Source organism: Athene cunicularia (genome assembly GCF_003259725.1).
Source record: "Athene cunicularia isolate RWA chromosome 26 unlocalized genomic scaffold, athCun1 chr26_part1, whole genome shotgun sequence".
Lineage (NCBI taxonomy): Eukaryota > Metazoa > Chordata > Aves > Strigiformes > Strigidae > Athene > Athene cunicularia.
The window spans coordinates 1836832-1854993 of record NW_020799136.1 but is presented as its reverse complement, the minus strand read 5'-3'; the positions used below and the strand labels follow the sequence as shown (position 1 = coordinate 1854993).

At 52.6% G+C, this 18162-nt stretch overlaps 1 protein-coding gene across 1 annotated transcript in view; it reads left to right on the top strand.

Moving 5' to 3' along the window:
* Positions 1-18162, top strand: part of PLXNA2 (plexin A2) — a 105219-nt gene that overhangs the window by 45004 nt on the left and 42053 nt on the right. Inside the window, exons 7-10 of the mRNA XM_026864207.1 lie at positions 6982-7182; positions 9016-9112; positions 9464-9657; positions 15740-15891. Coding sequence (XP_026720008.1) covers positions 6982-7182; positions 9016-9112; positions 9464-9657; positions 15740-15891 — 644 coding nt within the window. The remainder of the gene's footprint in view (positions 1-6981; positions 7183-9015; positions 9113-9463; positions 9658-15739; positions 15892-18162) is intronic.

Here is an 18162-nt window from a genome sequence, read left to right as displayed (position 1 = left end):
GCAGAGCTGCCTTCCAGGTCTGAGCTGGCTCTTCTCGGTGGGAGGTTTCTGACATGGGGTAAACCCAACTCCTTTGAGGCCTCTGTTTCCAGGCGGCCCGTTCTGTAGGAGTTGGTCATCAGATAAGTAGCTCTATTTTCTCAGCCTTTTCATAGCCTGAGGTGTCATTTGTCCGCAGAAGGTGCCTGCTTAGATATTGCCAACCAGAGAGCAGTTGGAAGTGGGAAGGCAAAGGCCTGGGGCTGGCTTGCACACACAAAGCAGAGCTTCTCCCAGAAGAAGCCTCGTGGGTGTAGCGCTGATTGTCTGACTTTACAAAGCTTCAGATCAGGCCTATGATATCATTTTAACGTGTCTGAGGTGGTTGGGTTTGCGTGTGTGTGAGGCTGTTAGGTGGCTCTCCCTCGATGTATAAAACATGCAGATGAAAAGGAATGTAGATACATAAATATATTCTTACACCCCATCCCAGTGGAGAGCTAGAGCCAAATAAATCCTGTTAGTTTCCCAGAACATGGGATCCCATCCCTCTTTGATGTCCACTATGTGCAGATAATGCCATTTCCACATGTGAGATGCTGAATCAAGGTGTCAGAGCATTTCAGATTCCAGGATTTCAGTGCAGAGCCGCGTTTTGGCTCTGGTCTGACTCCTTTAAATTTTCATTGCTTTTAGAGGAACACCTTTGCCCCTGGCTCTGCCCTTGGATGCTGAGAGCTGCTTGATGCACCTCGAAGGAAATAAAATTAAAGCTACCTCATATCTGTCCTTACGGTCCCCACTGTTAAATACCTGCATGGGAACTATGATGTGCAGGACATAACTCAGAGCCACATCTAAGTCCACCAGAGTCAGCAAATGACTTTGCTGGGTCACATCTAACTCCTGGCGAGATGTGTTTGTCGGAAAAATACCAATAGTAAGCAAGAGCCCAGCTGCAGCAAGATTAACTCATCTCAGTTGAGAAGATTGGTTTGAGTTTATTGGCCACACTTTTTTTCCTCGGTAGATTTATGGTGTGTCTAACCTACAGAGTGTGGTGTTTGGAGGGGTCAGAGCCGTGCAGGGAAGTGCTCTGCAGGGCTGCCGGGGACAGGAGCGCTGCAGGGAGCCGGGGGGAGATGTTCCCACCTGGAACCTGGCCGTGTTGGAGGGAATTGCTCCTGCCCTCTCCCCTGGTACACAAGGGGTTGTTTATGGGTGAGAAATAGGCTCCCCAGCCATTCCACACCAGCCTTCGGGGTGTTTTGCACGGCTCTAAGTATCACAGGGCTTCATAAATTAATGGCGAAGGCCAGGTTACAGCATGAGCGTCCAGCCCAGAGCGCGGGACAAAAGGGCACTGGGTAGGGATTCACCAGTGAGAAAAGTCTCGCTTCAGTTGCCTTTCTTTTCATGTTTGGTTTCTAAGGAGCGGGGTCTGCTCTCCTTTCCAGTAGCGTAAATGAAGAATAATGTGTTTCCGTGAGTGACGGGGACTGTAATTTATATCATTGGAAACACAACCGTGAGCCAGGGGTTTACATTCATGTGCCAGATTCATTTATGTTTAGAACTTTAAAAATACGTGTAGCGAGATAATATTTGTGGAGGTTTGCATTTTGTTGGGTTTTTTTTTTTAAGATGAAAAGTATGAAAACATTATATTTTCTTCCATTTGGACTAAATCCCACAGTCAAAAGAAACACCTGCCATTTCTAGGCAATTTTTTTTTTTTTTTTTCCAAATAAGAGCGAGAAGATTTGACCTACTAAAACTGCTCTGTTAAACACAAATAATAACCATGGGTGCTCTGTTCTACTCCAGAGACAGATGCGTATCGTGGATCTTTAAGGTATTTATAGACCTTGGAATCTTTGAGGCTAAAAAGTGTTGGAGAAGCATAAAATGCCTTTGTAAATTGTGTGCGAAGATACTTCATACGGAGAACATTCCCCGGGAGTCTGTGCCACTCACGCGTCAGAGTCTTGTCTTTCTCCAGCAGATCTTCTGATTTGTGTTTATTCTGGTGTACTGAAGTCAAGAAGGATAATAAGAGGATTCAGCATGTGTTTGTTTAGCGAGAGGAGGCAATAATGGCCTTTCTAATTCACTGCAGGATTTACTTCTCATGAATTAAAAAACAAAGTAAACTGATTATGGAACAAATTTTATATTCCGCTGGTTGCGGTCTCCCTTTTATTCTGCATTTTCCGGAGGCTCAGCTCTTCCTGGCACTAGCGCGGGGAAGCGCAGAGTCGAGCACCCAGACCTGAGCCCTGCAGCCCCGGGACGGTCCCCCAGGGCGAGGGGCCCTTTGCCCCAGGCCCAGCAGCAGGGCTGGTGCTGCCGACCGCTTCCCAGCTCGCCCCGAAATTCCTCCGAAGTGAACAAGCCTTGGCGGAGGCGAAAGCTGCCGATATACCCCTAACAAAATCCTTTCCGTTAGCGCCGGCTTTTAGCACGGGTAGCAGCGGTGGGGAATGGACAGACGGACCTGCCAGGCTGCTCCCATGTGGCATCGTCCCCTTCAGCTCTGCGTGTGCCCGTGGGAGCCAGGGGCCACTGCTGGTCCCCGGCGTGGGACCCGCGAGCTCCAGGGGAAGGCCCGTGTGCGCAGGGACGTGGGGATCCATCGCTGCCCAGCAATTTAAAATAAAAAAAAAAACAAACACACAAATAAAAAAAAGACCTGAAAGCTGAACAATGAGCCCGGATGGGAAATGGCACAAAGAGGGAGGACAGGGCCTCCAGCAGTGGCTCTGAAGGCGTGCGTCGTCCGAGCCAGCCCCGCAGCGTCCGCGAGCCCCCGCAGCGTCCGCGCCTTCGCTCGCTCCTCCGCTCGATGCAGCAGCCGCTGCCGGCAGCAGCGTGGCTCCGCGCCAGGGCCCCGGGCTCCTGGGAGCGTAACGCCTTCCTGCGTATCGCTCCATCCCAAAATGGATATCCCCTTATTAGTGTGATCACTGGAGCTGTCAGCCAGCGCAGAGGGGCTGCCTTCCTCCGTGTTTCCCCGAGCGGCTGCACTCACGGGCTGCAATGCCTTTTTTTTTTTTTTCACCAGAATCCCAATGTGACATTTTTCTCCTGCTGAAACCAAAGGAAGAAAAATCTATTATGTCCTACTCATCTCTAATGACGGCAGAACAATTTTTGCTACCAGCATTTTCAGCACCAGAGAGCAGATTTGAAAATGTAAGTCCTCTCCCATGTCTCTCAAGGAAGAAGCGTTTCTTTAGCAGTCGTCTCACGAATAGCAGTGGCCAGGAAGGATAATGGTCCATAACATATTCATTATTTTCAGGACTGTGCACTGAGGTTCTCCCACTGGTGATGTGACTGGAGGTTTTTTGTTTTCAATCATAACGTGACAAAAGATTCTGCGGCTCCAGAATGCCTTTCCTCCCAAACGCGGGCTTTGCACAGAGCTGGGGACCTCTCTGGAGTGGAGCCATTTGTCCCCTGTCGGTCCTCGATATGACTTTGAGGTTAAATGCAAAACCTTAAGTGCAGCCAGTTCTGGAGTAGAGGGTGGTAGAGGTGTGTGGTGCGTGACGAGGAGGACGGAAGGAGGGCGCAGACTTGGGAGAGCTGGTAGGTGGGTGGAAAGTGCCATGAGTCTTAGGAGTTTGGTGGCGGTAGTGTAAAGGCTGAGCTGAGGCTTGGGTCCGTGATAGCAGGGTCTGGGGGAACCCGGAGCTGAGCTTCACGGCGGCATTCCCTTCCAGCCTGTAAACCTGCTCCACTCAGAAGGGGCTTTTCTTGCCTTCCCAGCACAGCCTGCTTTCTGGCTGTCGGAGTTTAAAATCACTCTTGGCTGTTAATCCGTGAAAGTCCCTGTTAGAAATAAAATAAAAAATATATAAGGGAAAGTGCCACTAAAAAGGTTTATGAGGCAGCAGTTTAAGCTGCTGGCTTCTCCAAACTGAGGTGTAGCATCTGTTTCTCATTTACAACTTGCCTAAGCCAGTAACAAAACAACATCCCACCGGTCTGGCTGTGAGCTGGAGAGGGAGCGGGGCTCGCTCTGCGCCGGGTCAGAAGTGAGGAACAGGGATCCCGTCCTGCCTGCACCGTCCTGGCGGAGTGACCTCACCACCAGGCAGGGGGCTTGGGATGCCACTTCGGGATTTGGCAGAGGGAAGGGAGACGTCTGTCCGTTTTTTTCTAGAACTTCTTCTTTAGCTTAGGATTAATCATTTATTGTCAGATACTTACAGGTGCTTAGGCACCTAGTTCCATTAGATCAAAGCAAATTAGAGCCAAACAGAATGTAAAGACTTCTGACGGTCAGAGCCTTTGTCTCTGCGTGTTGCAGTTCCCGGTACATAAATCGAGGAAAAACTCTTATCTCCCAGTGTGTTATGAAGAGATAACGTTTAGGATGTTGAGATCTTATGGGAGGAATGTCCTACAATTTCCAGGCCCTGATAGGTCATTTTTTGCACTTCGTCTCCGAGTATCATTGAGGTGCCTGGTTTGTGCTGGTGGGGAATGGGAGATCTGCTCATCCCCGGAACGACGTTCGCAGGGAAAGTGCCCTTTTATTTTGTGTGCAAGCGTCTTGCGTAGCAAAGTCTCAAGCTACTGCAATATTAAAACCCGCTACTAATTTACAGTTGCGTTATTTTGGCCAGACAGTGGCAGAAGTGGAAACAAATCTCACTCCTCTTGCTTAGCTTTCAGAATATATAGTTTTGGAGGCAGCATCTTTTTGCTCTTTTCTTTGCTCCTTTATTGCAGTCACACAGATGTTTGAAATATTTTCACGTGGTTTTCAATGGAAAATTTAATAGACTGCTTCCAGTTTTACGGTATTTTGTACACTCAAAAGATCAGAAAACTATCCTTACACATTTTTTTTCATTGCCTCTAGCTGAGAACTCCTGAGCCTTAACTTGTTTATGAAATGACCGTCAAGGATGAAATACCATTTTTTTTTTTTATTTAATGTCACCTTTCTTTAATGCCCTTAAGTCGGTTTTGGAAGCCTTTGGGGTTCAGGAAGGAGTGACTTGCTTTCCTACGGTGGATGGCAAAGCTCCCATCACACTGGCCTCCTGCTGCAGGAGGGTTTTGCAGCTCTGGCTGTTGTCAGCCAGCCTCATGCCTGATGTTGTGGGAGCTGGACCTGCTTAATCTCCTCTTTCATGCAAGAGGCTTCGGTTCTTAATCAGGAAAGGCCTGAAGTGAAATTTCTTTGTGCTGTTTTGTCTCAGCCCCCACTCCTTCCCTTCTCCTCCTCTGGACTCCCACTGAGCAGCCTCTCCCCGCTCCCACAGCTCAGCATCCCTCGCTTTTTCTGCTTGTCTCCCGAAATGCATTTGCTCTGGCCTGGCAGGGTGATTGATAGGCCTGTAAGGCTCTGGCTGTAATATACTTCTGAATTTGCATTTAACTCAGAAGGATGCATTCCTGGAGCAGCTCTCGATCGCATCCCAGAGGTGTGGACAGACTTTGATCTGCCGCAGAGCTGCTGCTGCCCGTTAGTTTGACTCACTGAGCTGGTCTGGGACATCATCTTCCTCCCGCGCGGGGCTGGCAGGGTGCCTGTGCAGGCTGGGCTCGCTGCTTCCAGGCCAGTGGAGGAAGGCTCAGGGTGCCTGAAGGGGCTGGCTCCGGAGAGCTGGTGGCTTAAGGTTTTGAAGCCCAAAGGGTGCTGTGAAGAAGGCAGAGACCCGGCACCTCAGATCCCAGGGGCATCAGGGCTTGCTTGGCGTCTTCTGGGCTGGGTCTCCTCCTCACCTGAGGGTCTCTCCGGTGAACACCCACTGACAGGAGATCTGCAGGTGCCATCGCTTGTTGACAATTTTGCCGTTTTCATTGCATGAAGGGACATGCCGCGCCCCCAGTCATGGCCCAACATCCACCCCACTGATAACGTCCTGAGATATGGTTGTACACAAATTAATTAGATTTTGTCTCAGCCCTCCCTCCTCTGTGAGAGATCCCTCCTCAGTATTGGCTCCTCAGATCCAAGGGTGGCCACATTTTCCAAGCCGTAAGACCTTTGCAAATGCTATTTGCTGAAGGAGGCTCCGAGCGGATTGCACATGCCAAACCCTTTGCTACAGTTCCTAAGAGAAAAGGCCAGTTTTGCAGACTAGACAGAATTTCAGAAGGCCCGGGGAGGATCAGGATTAGGGTGCTTAATCCCATCTGTGAAATACCCATCCCTGCTCCTCTGGATACTGACTGCAACCAAATCCTCTCATCCTTGGGCGTCCTCCGCTCCCCAGAAGCCCAGAGCAGGGAAGAGCATTGCTTTAGAGATAGAAGGGGCAGTTCAGGTCCCGCTGCCTTGCCCACCCCAGCAGCCCCCAGCTCAGGAAAAACTGTGCGAGCAGCAGCGCGGAAGCACCGCAGCGAGCTGGGCGGGCGTCTCGGAAAGGCCGGAGGTGTCGGAGCAGGGTAGGAGGCGAGAGCAGATAGAGCAGAAATTAGCATCGCCTCGGAAATGAACGGCACACCAGCGTGATTTTACTCAGATAAAGCGGCGCGGAACCGTACCTGGTAGCGAGAGGGAAGCACTTCCCATGCTGATCAGTCTCGCTCCGAAGCGGCGCACAGCCCAGGGGTGTAAGAAGCGAAATGGGATTAGGAGGAAGCCTGGGCAGTGCAGAGTGTGGCTGGGAGCAGCCTGTCGCCCTCCTGGAGCAGCTGATAACGCGCCGCCGCTGCTGCGGGAGGGCAGGGCGAGAGCTTGTGTCTCTGCAGATAAAACCCACGGCGAGCTCAGAGCGGGGAGGATGTCCTCGATTTGTTCCCCGAATAGCGGTGTTCCTTCTGCGACTGCAGGGAGAAAGGCAGTGCCGGTCCCAGAGCAGGGGCACTGTGATGGGGGGTTCTTTATTTCTGGGCTTACCCTGCAGCCGCACGGGTGTCTCAGGCTGGTCCTGAGCACGGAGGGTGTGCGGGGACACCAGCCCTGCCGCAGGGGCAGGCAGGCTGAGACCTGGCCAGACCTGCTGTAACCTCTCCTTCTCTTTTATTGCTCCCCAGGACTGTCCCCAGCTCTTCCCCACAGAGGAGATCCTGATCCCGGTGGGAGAGGTGAAACCCATCACGCTGAAGGCGAGAAACCTGCCCCAGCCCCAGTCGGGCCAGCGCGGGTACGAGTGCGTCCTCAGCATCCAGGGCGTGATCCACCGCGTGCCTGCCCTGCGCTTCAACAGCTCCAGCGTCCAGTGCCAGAACAGCTCGGTGAGGCACGGGGGGAGAGAGGGCAAAAAGCTGCCCAAAATGGGTGTCAGCTCTGAACAGAAGGGGATGGGCTCAGCCACGGGGAGAGCGAAAAATCCGGGAGTTAAAACTAATCCTGAATTCCAGGTGGGAACCTGGGTGTACGAGGTGTTTCATTATGGTGCCAGCCAGGAGGAGATCTGGCTGTTCCCTGTCTGACTGGGGGGGGTCAGCAAGGGGAAGGGGATGAGGAGGAGGAGGAGGAGGAGGAGGAATGCAGTGAAGGTGTTGAGGCAGGCTAATTCGCACAGGGGAGATAAGGCAAATCACAGACCCCTTATCGGGAGCCGTCGAATTCCGGGTCACGGCAGCTGGATGAATACAGTCGTGCTGGAAAACAGCGTGGAGCAGGGAGGGAGGGGGAAAGGAAAACTGCTCAGCGCTGCGGGGAGAGGGAAATTATCTGAATGATGCTGCTGGAGAAGCAGGCAAGGGAGGATAGCTCTCCTCCGTAGGATGGGGCTTAGGCCTGCCTGGCAGGATTTTACCCCAGAACACTCAAACTCCCTGTGGCAGGTACTCAGGGATGCCAAAACACATACGGCAAATGCAGGTCAGCCCCCGAGCTGCAGCCCACGCTTGGGTCAGACCCGGCACGCGTCAGCCCGAGGGTGGGCAGGGAAGAGCCGGGTCCTTCCCCTCCCTGTCCTGCATTCGGGGAGGTCCACAGGCAGACAGGGCACATTCAGGTTGTTTTAGGCAGCAGAACAGGGTCTACTTTAATATTCAGTTGCAGAAGTTCTTAAATTGTTAATGAAGTTTTGAATTTTTAAAAATTTTGCTGGATATTTATATATCACTGGCTGTCTTTGGGCCTTGCAGCATGGTGGGTAATAAATGTATTAATACTATATAGTGCTTTCCCTATCCAAAGCGATTTATAAACATTAGAGGAGCACTTTTATTCCTGTTAGGCTGATAGGAAGTGGTAAGTAGAGAATGTAAGGGCAATTCTGTGCTTGCAGCTCTCTCACTGGTACAGAATATCTAGTTTCACACCAACTTAGTAAAACCCAGGCAAGGTCAATCAGTACAAGCCAGTGTAAATTAAGACTGTACAACTATTGCACGGGGACAGTCAAAGCAAGCCTGCTTGGGTTTAACCATCGTTCCCTCATCCCAAAGAGGATTGCAAGGCTCGCTCACCTTTTTAAGTCATTTTAGCAGCTCTTGGTTGACTTAAAGAAAGCATCAGGCCTCATCGGTGCTAATTGTGATAATGGGAATTTCAGAATACACTGGGAGTTCACCTAAAGCATCCAGATTCACTCAGCCATGGCCCCCAGGATGTCCATGAGAAGGTGAATAATTCAAGCCAGTGCTATCCTAGATGAGGCTGAGGCAGAGACTGGGAAAGGAACCTCTCTTTTTTTTTCTCAGCTGTGGCCTATTTCGTCAGCCAAAGCCGTGCAGCGTGATTTTTAACCTCCCAGTCCCGCTAGGGTGCATGGTGACTGGATGAGAAGATAGCCTGGAGGCAGCAGTCCTTCCAGTCTGGTTAACTGGAGGGGCTGTATCGATAAGCTAGAGACTGAGTGGCAAGAGAAACCACTGAGAGTGGAATAATTAATCTATTATCTCTCACAAGGACTAGATCTGATTTAATTATCTGCTCCTGGTAAGGAGGAGGGAGTCAAAGCAGGACCCTGGAGATGAAGAGTAGAAGTGTGGTGGTTCAGACGTCAGCACGTGTTTTTAAGGAGAGAATGATCACAGTTTCTTTTTAAAAACCCTCTTGCCCTGTTAGTGTCTCTGACATCCTCCCAAGCATTTCATTTTCGATCTTCTCCCCAGTACCTCTATGATGGGATGGACATCAGCAACTTGGCAGTGGACTTTGCTGTGGTTTGGAACGGGAACTTTGTTATCGACAACCCGGAGGATCTGAAAGGTAACGTGGGCTGGAGTTGGCCTTCAAGCTGCGGGAAGACGAGCGGTGATGGGGGCTGGAGGGTGGCTGCTGGGGCAGAGCAGCCTCAGCTGCAGCTGCAGGTGGGGGCATCGTGGTCCCGGGGGCTCCTGCCTTGGATGAGGGCAGGTCGCTGCTCCGCTGGCCCCGCTGCTCACCAAGCGCCGCTGACGCAGCCTCGGCTTTGGAAACCACACGTGTGAGTCCCCTCCGCGGCTCGTTAAATAAAAACTCAGCCAGTGCCTTTGCTCCTGAGTCCACGAACAGCTGTAGCCGGTATGAAAATGCCAATTCTTGCCCTCGTCCTGAGCGCCTGTCCCCTCTTTCCCGCAGTGCACCTCTACAAGTGCGCGGCCCAGCGCGAGAGCTGCGGGCTGTGCCTCAAAGCCGACCCCAAGTTCGAGTGCGGGTGGTGCAGCGGCGAGGCCAAGTGCACGCTGCGCCCGCACTGCGGCGCCGCCTCCGCCCAGCCCTGGCTCGACTGGTCCAGCCGCAACGTCAAGTGCTCCAACCCTCGCATCACCGAGGTAAGAGCCCGCGCCGTCCTCCGGCCCCTTCTCCTCGCTCCCGAGGCGGATCTGTGGCGGTCTCACTCCCCCCTGAAAATCCACCCTCGTCCACCCGGCGCTGAAGAACGGAGAAAAAAACCGCTCTGCTGCTTCCCGTGCGATGGACGCGGGGACCTGCTGGGGTGGGCACCCCGCTGCCCCACCACACAGCCTGCACTCACCAGTGGCACTACCAGCATCGGGGTGACCGCTATGGGCTGTTGCAAGAATGCTAATTAAACCAGGGAGCTAATTAGTCTATAGTTGATGCTTCCGCGATGTTTCTGTTCAGACCACTGAGGGATGCGAAATGGCTCCCAGGAGCATTTTTACCGGTAAAGTAGCACTCGGTCTGTTAATGTTGCTATTAGGAGTGACACTCGTATCAGGTGGGAATGAAAGATTTTGGTTTCTCACTTAACTCCCCCCAAAAAGCCTCCCTTGGCCCTGAGCATGAGTCCCTGTTGCGGAAGGCAGAGGCCGTGGGTGTAAAACAGTGTTGGGCCAAAGTTGCACTGATGCTCATGGCAGGGCTTCTCTGCACACAGACTTCTGCTGGCTGAAGAGGAACCCCAGTACGGGTGGAAGTTTCCTCTTAACTCAGATTAGTTTCTACGCCAGCTTAGCTAAACTGGCTCATGCTGAGACCCCCTGGGAGGAAGGCACCAGCCTCATTTTTATGGAGGAAGGGAGGAAACTGCGGAGGCTGGTGGTGCCGTGTCCGGGCTGACTGGAGGAGGACGTTGCTGAGGAGACGCAGGAGCGTTACCAGGCCTTTGGTATTTCTTGCGTAGACCTTCTCCCCAGCCACGTCACACCTTCATGGGCAGGTATTTCTCTTGTGCAGTGCCTGGGGCTTGTGAGGCTGCGGAGGGGCCGGCGGTGCTGACGGTGCAGACGTGGAAGCGTTAAGAACTGTTGAGAGTCTGTCCTTTCCTTGGGCGGTCGGTGTGTTTGGCAAGTCAGAGGTATCTTTATAGAGAGATAAAATGAGCCTTAAAGGCTTGTCCGGATATTCACCTTGTCCTGCTAGGAGTCAGAACCCCAAATTTTCTTATCCAAGTGCTGTTCTGCCTACACAGGGTTATGCTACAAGATGCAAGAAGCAAAACAGCCTCCGCCTGAGATTATCTTCACCATGAACCGTTCAGATATTTGTAACATTGACGGAGTCTTAGATTTATTTATTCACCCCTCTCTGAGCTAAGCAAAGAGCAACACTCTGCTCCAGCAACTTGCATCTGAGCACTGCCAGGCTGGCTCTCGCGGCTGGCTGCGGGCATGGCGCTGCCACCGAGAGTTTTATCACTGTCCAACTTGAAAGCAAGACTTCTGGTCTCTGTCCAAGGAGAAAAGAGCAGAGCTTTGCCATTGCAGGTTTCTTGTCTCCATAAGTAGGTCTGTGTCTCAGCCTTCAAAGGAGAAAGCACAGGGTGCCTCGCCAGGGGATGTCAGGAGATGGCCCTGAGTGGATTCGGAGATGAGAGAATCGAGTAGGAAACGTCTGGGCTTTCGCTGGCAGATCAGCTTATTCCACAGTGAGGGGCAGCGACAGAAAATGCAGGTTTCTGGGGGAGGTATTGTCCTGTGGCCTCTGCTGACTCTGGCAGCACTGTGAGCTGTTGTGAATTTATCATAGCTCTTGCAGTGTTTGCTGGTTTTCCTTGAACTCCACCTGCCACCCTTCTCTTTATGAATTCACAACTTTTTTTTTTTTTTTTTCATTAAAGTCAAGTTTACAGCTTGTAGAAAAAGAAGGGGGAAAGCAGAGGGAACTAGTGGCCTTTTTTGTGTGCTTCGAGATCCACTAATGGGCACCGTATAGGGCTAAAAAACTTGTACAGAATCCTGCTCAGTTCTTGAGCCGTCAGGTCTATAAAAAATGGCAAAGCCTCAGCAGAGACCCCACAGGGTCGATATTGCTGAACCCAAACCTCTCGACAGCACAGGATCCCTCCTGTCATCCCCCTTCCCCTGCAGAAAAGTGTATGAGGTTGTCTTGGAGACCATGAGACCTTCACAGCCTTTGCTGCTGTTGGGTCCTTTTTACTGGCGTCCGGGTTTTGTGAGCATTTCGGGTACCTGGTGCTGCAGAGCTGAGCTCTCACGCCTGGGAAGAGGCCCCTGCCCTGCCGGGACCGACCTGCTCTGGGCAGTTCGAAGTGGGGGCTGCGTCTGCTCCCCAGTGCGCCCGCACTGACACTCGACTGGGGAGCGGCGGCTGCTCTCATAGCAGGGCTTGCACTGCAGCCAGGATCACTGGGTCTAAAAGAGCCTTTAACATGGGCTGTTTTCCACTTCTTTTGCATCATTTGGCTGGGTTCACTCTTTCTGCCAAGCAGGAGGTCAAGGGCCTGGCTCCCAGGCGCCAGTGCCTTTGGGGGATGCACAGCTACTAAGAAGAGATCGTGTTTTAATAGTCATAAAAGTAAGTGAGCAGTAGGATATACACAGCCCTTTTCTTTTTCGGAGTGAGAGGCCCAGCTGTCACCAACAGTGTCCCTTTCACAGCATAAAACTTCTACACGGTCTGTGGTCTTAGCAATAAATAAATAAAAATCAGTTTCCTCGCGAACAAGCGGCACTCTGATCTCCTATTCATTTATTTGCAGGCCTCATTAATATAACATCAGTGCAACAAACAGCTGAAGGGGGGGGCAGTGTCAGGCTGAATAATGGAGTTGCTCTGCTGAGATAACAATTAGGTTCTGAATGTGCTATCAGCTAAGGCAGAGACAAGGAGGGATCATGCCGGGATGACAATGCTTATGTGCTGGTTCCCTGCTGGGCTCATCAGCTGGGATCCAGCTCGCTTAGAGCAGGATGAAAAAAGACAAAGAGACTGAAGGTGGATGACATTTTGGGAGGGGGCAGGGGTTATGCCATTTATTCTGCAAGCCGGGTGCTCTCTCCGTGCCCCAACAGCTGCCAAGTGGTTATTGTGCAGAACGAACGGTCTTCGGCTCCCAGCTTGCCTCCAGCTCCGGGAGGAGAGCCCCGGCCCACTCGCAGCCAGCCCTCAGTCTCCCTCTCTCGTGCACAGACACTTCTTCTGGAGGCTAAATATTGTTTCATGTTGGAAACGCTGAACCGTGCAGCCAGCGACGTGAGGCTGAGAGCAGTTAGCTGCACCGTCACGGCAGCAGCTTCTGCGGGCTGGGGAGGGAGGTGTGCGAGCAGCATGTCGGGGATCCCGTGGGATCCCTCAGATCCAACCTCGGGGATCCCTGGGATCCCTCATCCCAACCGCGGGGATCCCTGGGATCCCTCATCCCAACCTTGGGGATCCCTGGGATCCCTCACATCCCAACCTCGAGGATCCCTGGGGTCCCTCACATTCCAACCTTGGGGATCCCTGGGATCCCTCACATCCCAACCTCGGGGATCCCTGGGGTCCCTCCCTTGGTTTCAAGTAGGAAGCAGCAGCAACAGGAATGCAGTGGTGCATCTGCATCCCTGAGGTGATGTAAGGACAGAGCGTGGGGGTAACCAAGCTCCTACCACCACCCACCTCATCTCTGTATTTGGCTCCTTTCTGTGAGTAATACAGCGCTTCACACTCGCATGAATCCTTTCCCTGAGCAGCAGGAACACACTTGTCAGAGGCAGTGGATCGCCGATTTGTTTCAAGCAAGGGGAGAGGTGACCTGCTCAGAGTAATTCAGGAGATAGCAGAGCCAAAGGTCCTGCCTCGCACACCCTGCTCTAGATCTCAGTGTCTTTCAGACAGCTTCAGTTTTGCAAACAACCAGAAAAAACTTCCAGCAGAGGTGCAGACCCCTAAACAATGGATGGACCATTCCTGGTAATGGCCTTGGTTTTCCTTAGCTGCCCTTTGCAGGTTCTTTTCATCCTCCACAGACCTCTGAGCGAAAAGCCGTTCTACTACAGTGTAGTTCTTGAAACTGGGGAATATTTCTTCCTAATCCCATCTGATTAAGAAGAAATCTGGCCTGTCATTGCCTCCAGCCCTGCAGGCTGAGCAGCTCCCCAGCACAGCCACGCCGGGGGGTTCGGGCAGCCCACGCCGGCAGCAGCTGCCCCGGGCTGGGTTTGCTGCCCTGGCCGAGCATCCGCAACACGACGAGGTGACCCAGGGATGCTGCTCGGAGGGGTCGTGGGCACTCGGTGCAACGGGACCTTTAAGACTTATCTTCTTTCTGCAATTTTGACTGAATCTCTCCAGCTGTAATTAATTGAATGCATCTGTTCTAACCCTGGGGCTGCTTTATGGCACAGTTACTTCAAAACTGTTCAATTAGCGGCCACTAAAATCTAGGTCGAGTGGAGCTCCATATTGGGGATTTTCCAGGTCAGGACATTTTCAAAATACAGAATCAGCTCTGCTTTGTTTGGTGAGGCCGGTTGGCTCCGCTGGTTGTGGTGAGGTCGGGAAATGGCAAACTGTGACTTTTTCTGAACAGCGATGAGACAACAAGCCCGGCGGTGTAAGTGCTCCGGCAAACGCATTTTAACATAATCTAGAGCTGCAAAGGACAGTTGTAACTGTCAAGTATGTGAACTGGTGATTCCCAACTAGCGATGTAAACATTACCCGCGCAGGCCTTCAGGACCTGGTGTGATGCAAAGTGTTACTTGGTTTTGGAGTGTCTTTTACGGGCACGTAGTGCTGCACGGAGCTAAATGATACGAGACATGCCACGCGGAGTGAGTTACAGAAAAACCCGCAGCACAACAGGCAGCGTCTGGGGAGCAAATTAGAAACCTCAGTGGTGCGGTGCAGGAGAGAGGGAGGTGGAAATCAAAGCCTAGGCAGAGGAAGGAGGTGGAGGTTTGGTGTACGGGGCAGCTCCTGGCTCTGCTGGAGCGGGTGAAGCCCGGCACGTGTGGCCAAATTCGAGAGCAGCACCTTAGAGAGGTGGAGAGCAAGAAACAAAGAGTGGCGGGTGTGTGTGAGGGAGAAGGACGATGCCTTCAGCTGGGATTTGAAAGGCAGGGAGGTGCTGAGGGGAGCTGGGGGCCGCAGAAGCAATGGGGAACTGGGGTGTCCTGACGGCGCTCGCAGTTCGCACGGGGAGGGGGGGACGGGGGAGACGTGCCCCGTGGCACTGGAGAGTGCAGGGGGTCCCACAAGAGCTGCTTTGGGGTGCACTCAGGTGGCCAGGCCGTGCTCTCGTGATGGGGCTGGGGTTTTGCCACCGTCCTAACCCGCTCACGTCCAGGGAGCAGCGAGCCCTTAAGAAGGTGAAAGAAAAGCAGCCATCCATCTGGAAACGCCAAGGAAAAGGGTCTGAAGAGCTCGAGTCTTGCCAAAGACAAGGGTGGAACAAACAGGCGTAAACAAGATTTATCTATTAAATTAATTAAATTGCATTATTATGGATTATGTTTATTTATCGATAACAGCTGTAGCATGGGGAAGATTAGTAACTCACCCAAGAGCGACAACAGACTGGTGGTAGATTCAGGACAACTATTTGAGAGTCTTGGGTCCAAATTTTGTGACTATGCATTATTGTAATTTATACTCCTAATTGAAGAGGATATTGTCCTTAATGAAAGTCTATAGAAGCAGAATGATTATGGCTGAGGCAGGCTATAAACAGGCAGCTTTAAAGCACACACCTCACCCTTTAACATTTCTAAGTCATTTGAGGTGCCAACTTGCTAATAAAATGTGACATTAACGTTCAGCGAACAGCCAAGGCAGAAGTTAAAGTTCTCCAAAGCAGCAGGCTACTTCTGGAAGGTGACTTACCATCTTCTGTATATATAAAAAAGGAGCCAGACTTATCCTGCAAGGCTTTCTGGGGGATGGCGGTGCCTACGCCCCTCGGCCAGCTCAGGGACCTCGATGTCCTCTCCTGGAGCGCAGCGCAGATGGATTTCAGTATCCTTGGGCTCCTCCAAGACATCCAGAGGAGCCATGAGAAGGTGGCACTGACGTGCCTTGGCAGCAGGAGCAGGTGGAGGTGGCAGCACTCAGCCCCCCTGCGCATCCTGCAAAGCCAAAGGCTGTTTCCAAGCCAGGTGTGGGGCTGAAGCAGCGCGGGTGCTGTGGGGACACCAGCTCAACTTCCCTTGCTTTGTTTCCTTCTAGATCCTGACAGTGTCAGGCCCCCCAGAAGGAGGGACGAGGGTGACCATCCGTGGTGTGAACCTGGGCCTGGATTTCTCCGAGATCGCCCACGGGGTGCAGGTTGCCGGGGTGCAGTGCACGCCCCTGCCCGAGCACTACGTCGTCGCAGAACAGTGAGTGGCCTCGCGGAGCTGAGCTGGCCCCGCCACGGGTCCCCGGGGCTGGGCACCCTGCACGGAGCCTCTTCCCTGGCCCCCAGCAAAGGTGCAGGAGGCCAGGAACTCATCCAGACCCCGCGCAGCATCTCCCCACCCTGCAGGGGGGGGCTCTGGAGGTGGATGGTGCCTGGACCAGGGCGTGCTGTTCCCACGCAGGGATGAGGTGCCTGGGTGCTCTCTGCGGGGGTTAAGCAGCCCTTTAAGCTTTCATTAAGTGTTTTGTTTCCTTCCACACCGAGGTTCCTGCTTTGCTAAGCAACTTTTCTGATGAGCACCTTGCTGTTGACGCTGAGCCTCTCTGCCCCCTCTGCTCCCCATCGCACTTGAAATTCAGCCGGCGCCGCCGCCTGCACGCAGCCATTTGTTAGGCGGGTGAGGCGGTGACAGCCGCTTAATCCGAATGGGCCTCTGCTGGAGTCAATTCATTTATTTCACTAAGAAAAATGTCAACCAAAAATTAGAAAATAGGCATGTTACAGAGGACGGGCAAATAAACCTCCCGAAGTGACACATGCTCCTGTTGCGGTCTGGAGGGGGCGGGGGGGTTGTTCTGGTGTAGCCGAGGTGCTGAGGGGTGTGTTGGGGTCATTTGTGGAGGGCAGGAGAGGAGCAGTGTGTGATGTCTCCCCCCTTGGGTTGTCCAATCTCTCCTGCTGCGGAGCGGGGTCCTGCTGCTTGTGGTCAGGGTGGGGGAGCCTGGGCCCCGCGAGTGATCCCGGCAGCAGGGTCTGCCCCAGCCCGAGGAGCAGCTCAACAGGCGGTGGAACGCACTTGGTGGATCCCGGGCAGAGCGGAGGGACCTGTCACTGACACACGTTGGCGTTGGTTTGGTTTTTGCTCGCTCCTTGTCTTTGTTTCCCCATCGGTAAGATGGACGTGACATTAATGTCCCCTTCCGACCAGCGAGGAGGAGGATGGTGCGGTATCTCGGTGCACCGTGCGGGATGAAGGGCGCTGTGGGCCTGCAGAGCATCGCGGGTGTTACTGCGGGAAGGGCTCCGAGCGCTGCACCAACAGCACTGTCACTGCTAGTGGTTTGGGCTGTTCTGCTGAGCAGTATTTTGTTTTAGTTTATTTTTCAAATAAAGGATGGAAGATTATAAAATTATCCTCCTTTGATGATATGAAACCCTGATTTTATAATCATGACTCTAATTACGGCTCTTCAGCTTTCAAAGTTTGTTAACATCATTAAAACATTTACCCTGGGCAGATAACAGCAAGCGTTAGCATGAGAGCTGCCTTTTAAAGATGAATACAGATAAAAGGACCCTCTTAAGGGTTCTGTGGGCAGACTGAATTCCAAGACTGTAATGACTCACCATATGCTCCAGCCACGCAATCTATCAGCCAGCAATTAGGTTAATGTTGGTGAAAGGGCCACTTAGCCCAGCAATCAGCACCCTACAGCTCTGCCGAATGCATCATTTTGTAACAAGGTACCTGCTGGGAATTTGGCTTTTATCAGGAATCCGGATCAGGTGTAGCAGGTCGCCCGTGCCCCATCCTATGCCCCATCATGGCTGGTATTGCACGGCAGCTGGTCCTTTACAGGCAAAATAGTTGAGTCTTTGGTGTTTCTTCCCATATATAGTGCTTGGTGCATCCTTGCTTCTTGTGGGATAAAACCTCCACTCCTCTTCTGCCCATGAGGGGTCAGGGATCACTTCACCTTGCTCTGTTTGCCTGCGGGCTGGCAGGAGCAGAGATCACTGCTCCCACATGCCGGTCCCCCACCCTAACCCCCAGCCCAGCAGCACAAAGACCCTGCCTGCTCGCCCCACTGCCCGTCTGCAGAAGTAATGAAATAGAGGAGAGAGGAGCATGGGCAGTGTCTGGCTGAAAGGCAGGGAGAGGAGCACCTGGCAGATTAAGGCGCACAGCTGAGATGCTTCAGCTCCTGTTCTCCAAAGGCAGCGTCTCTCTCTGAGCAGCCCGGTTTGATGTGCAGCACTAAGGACTTTCACATTACAGCTCTTTACCAGCACGTATGTATTTCATTAGGGCCTCCTGGCATCACCTGCGCGTGCTGTCGGCAGGTTCTTTTTCCCTTTTGTCTTTATTTTATTTGCAGTGAATTTAATGCTGCTGAAGGCAGCTGAAACTCTGCCTTCGCAAATTAGAGCCTTTTATGCATTTGCACGCGATCGGCAGAAGAGCGAGCGTTTTCCTGCTGCTCTGCAAGAGCCCCGTCAGCCTCCCCGGGGAGGGAGGGATGCTCTGGCT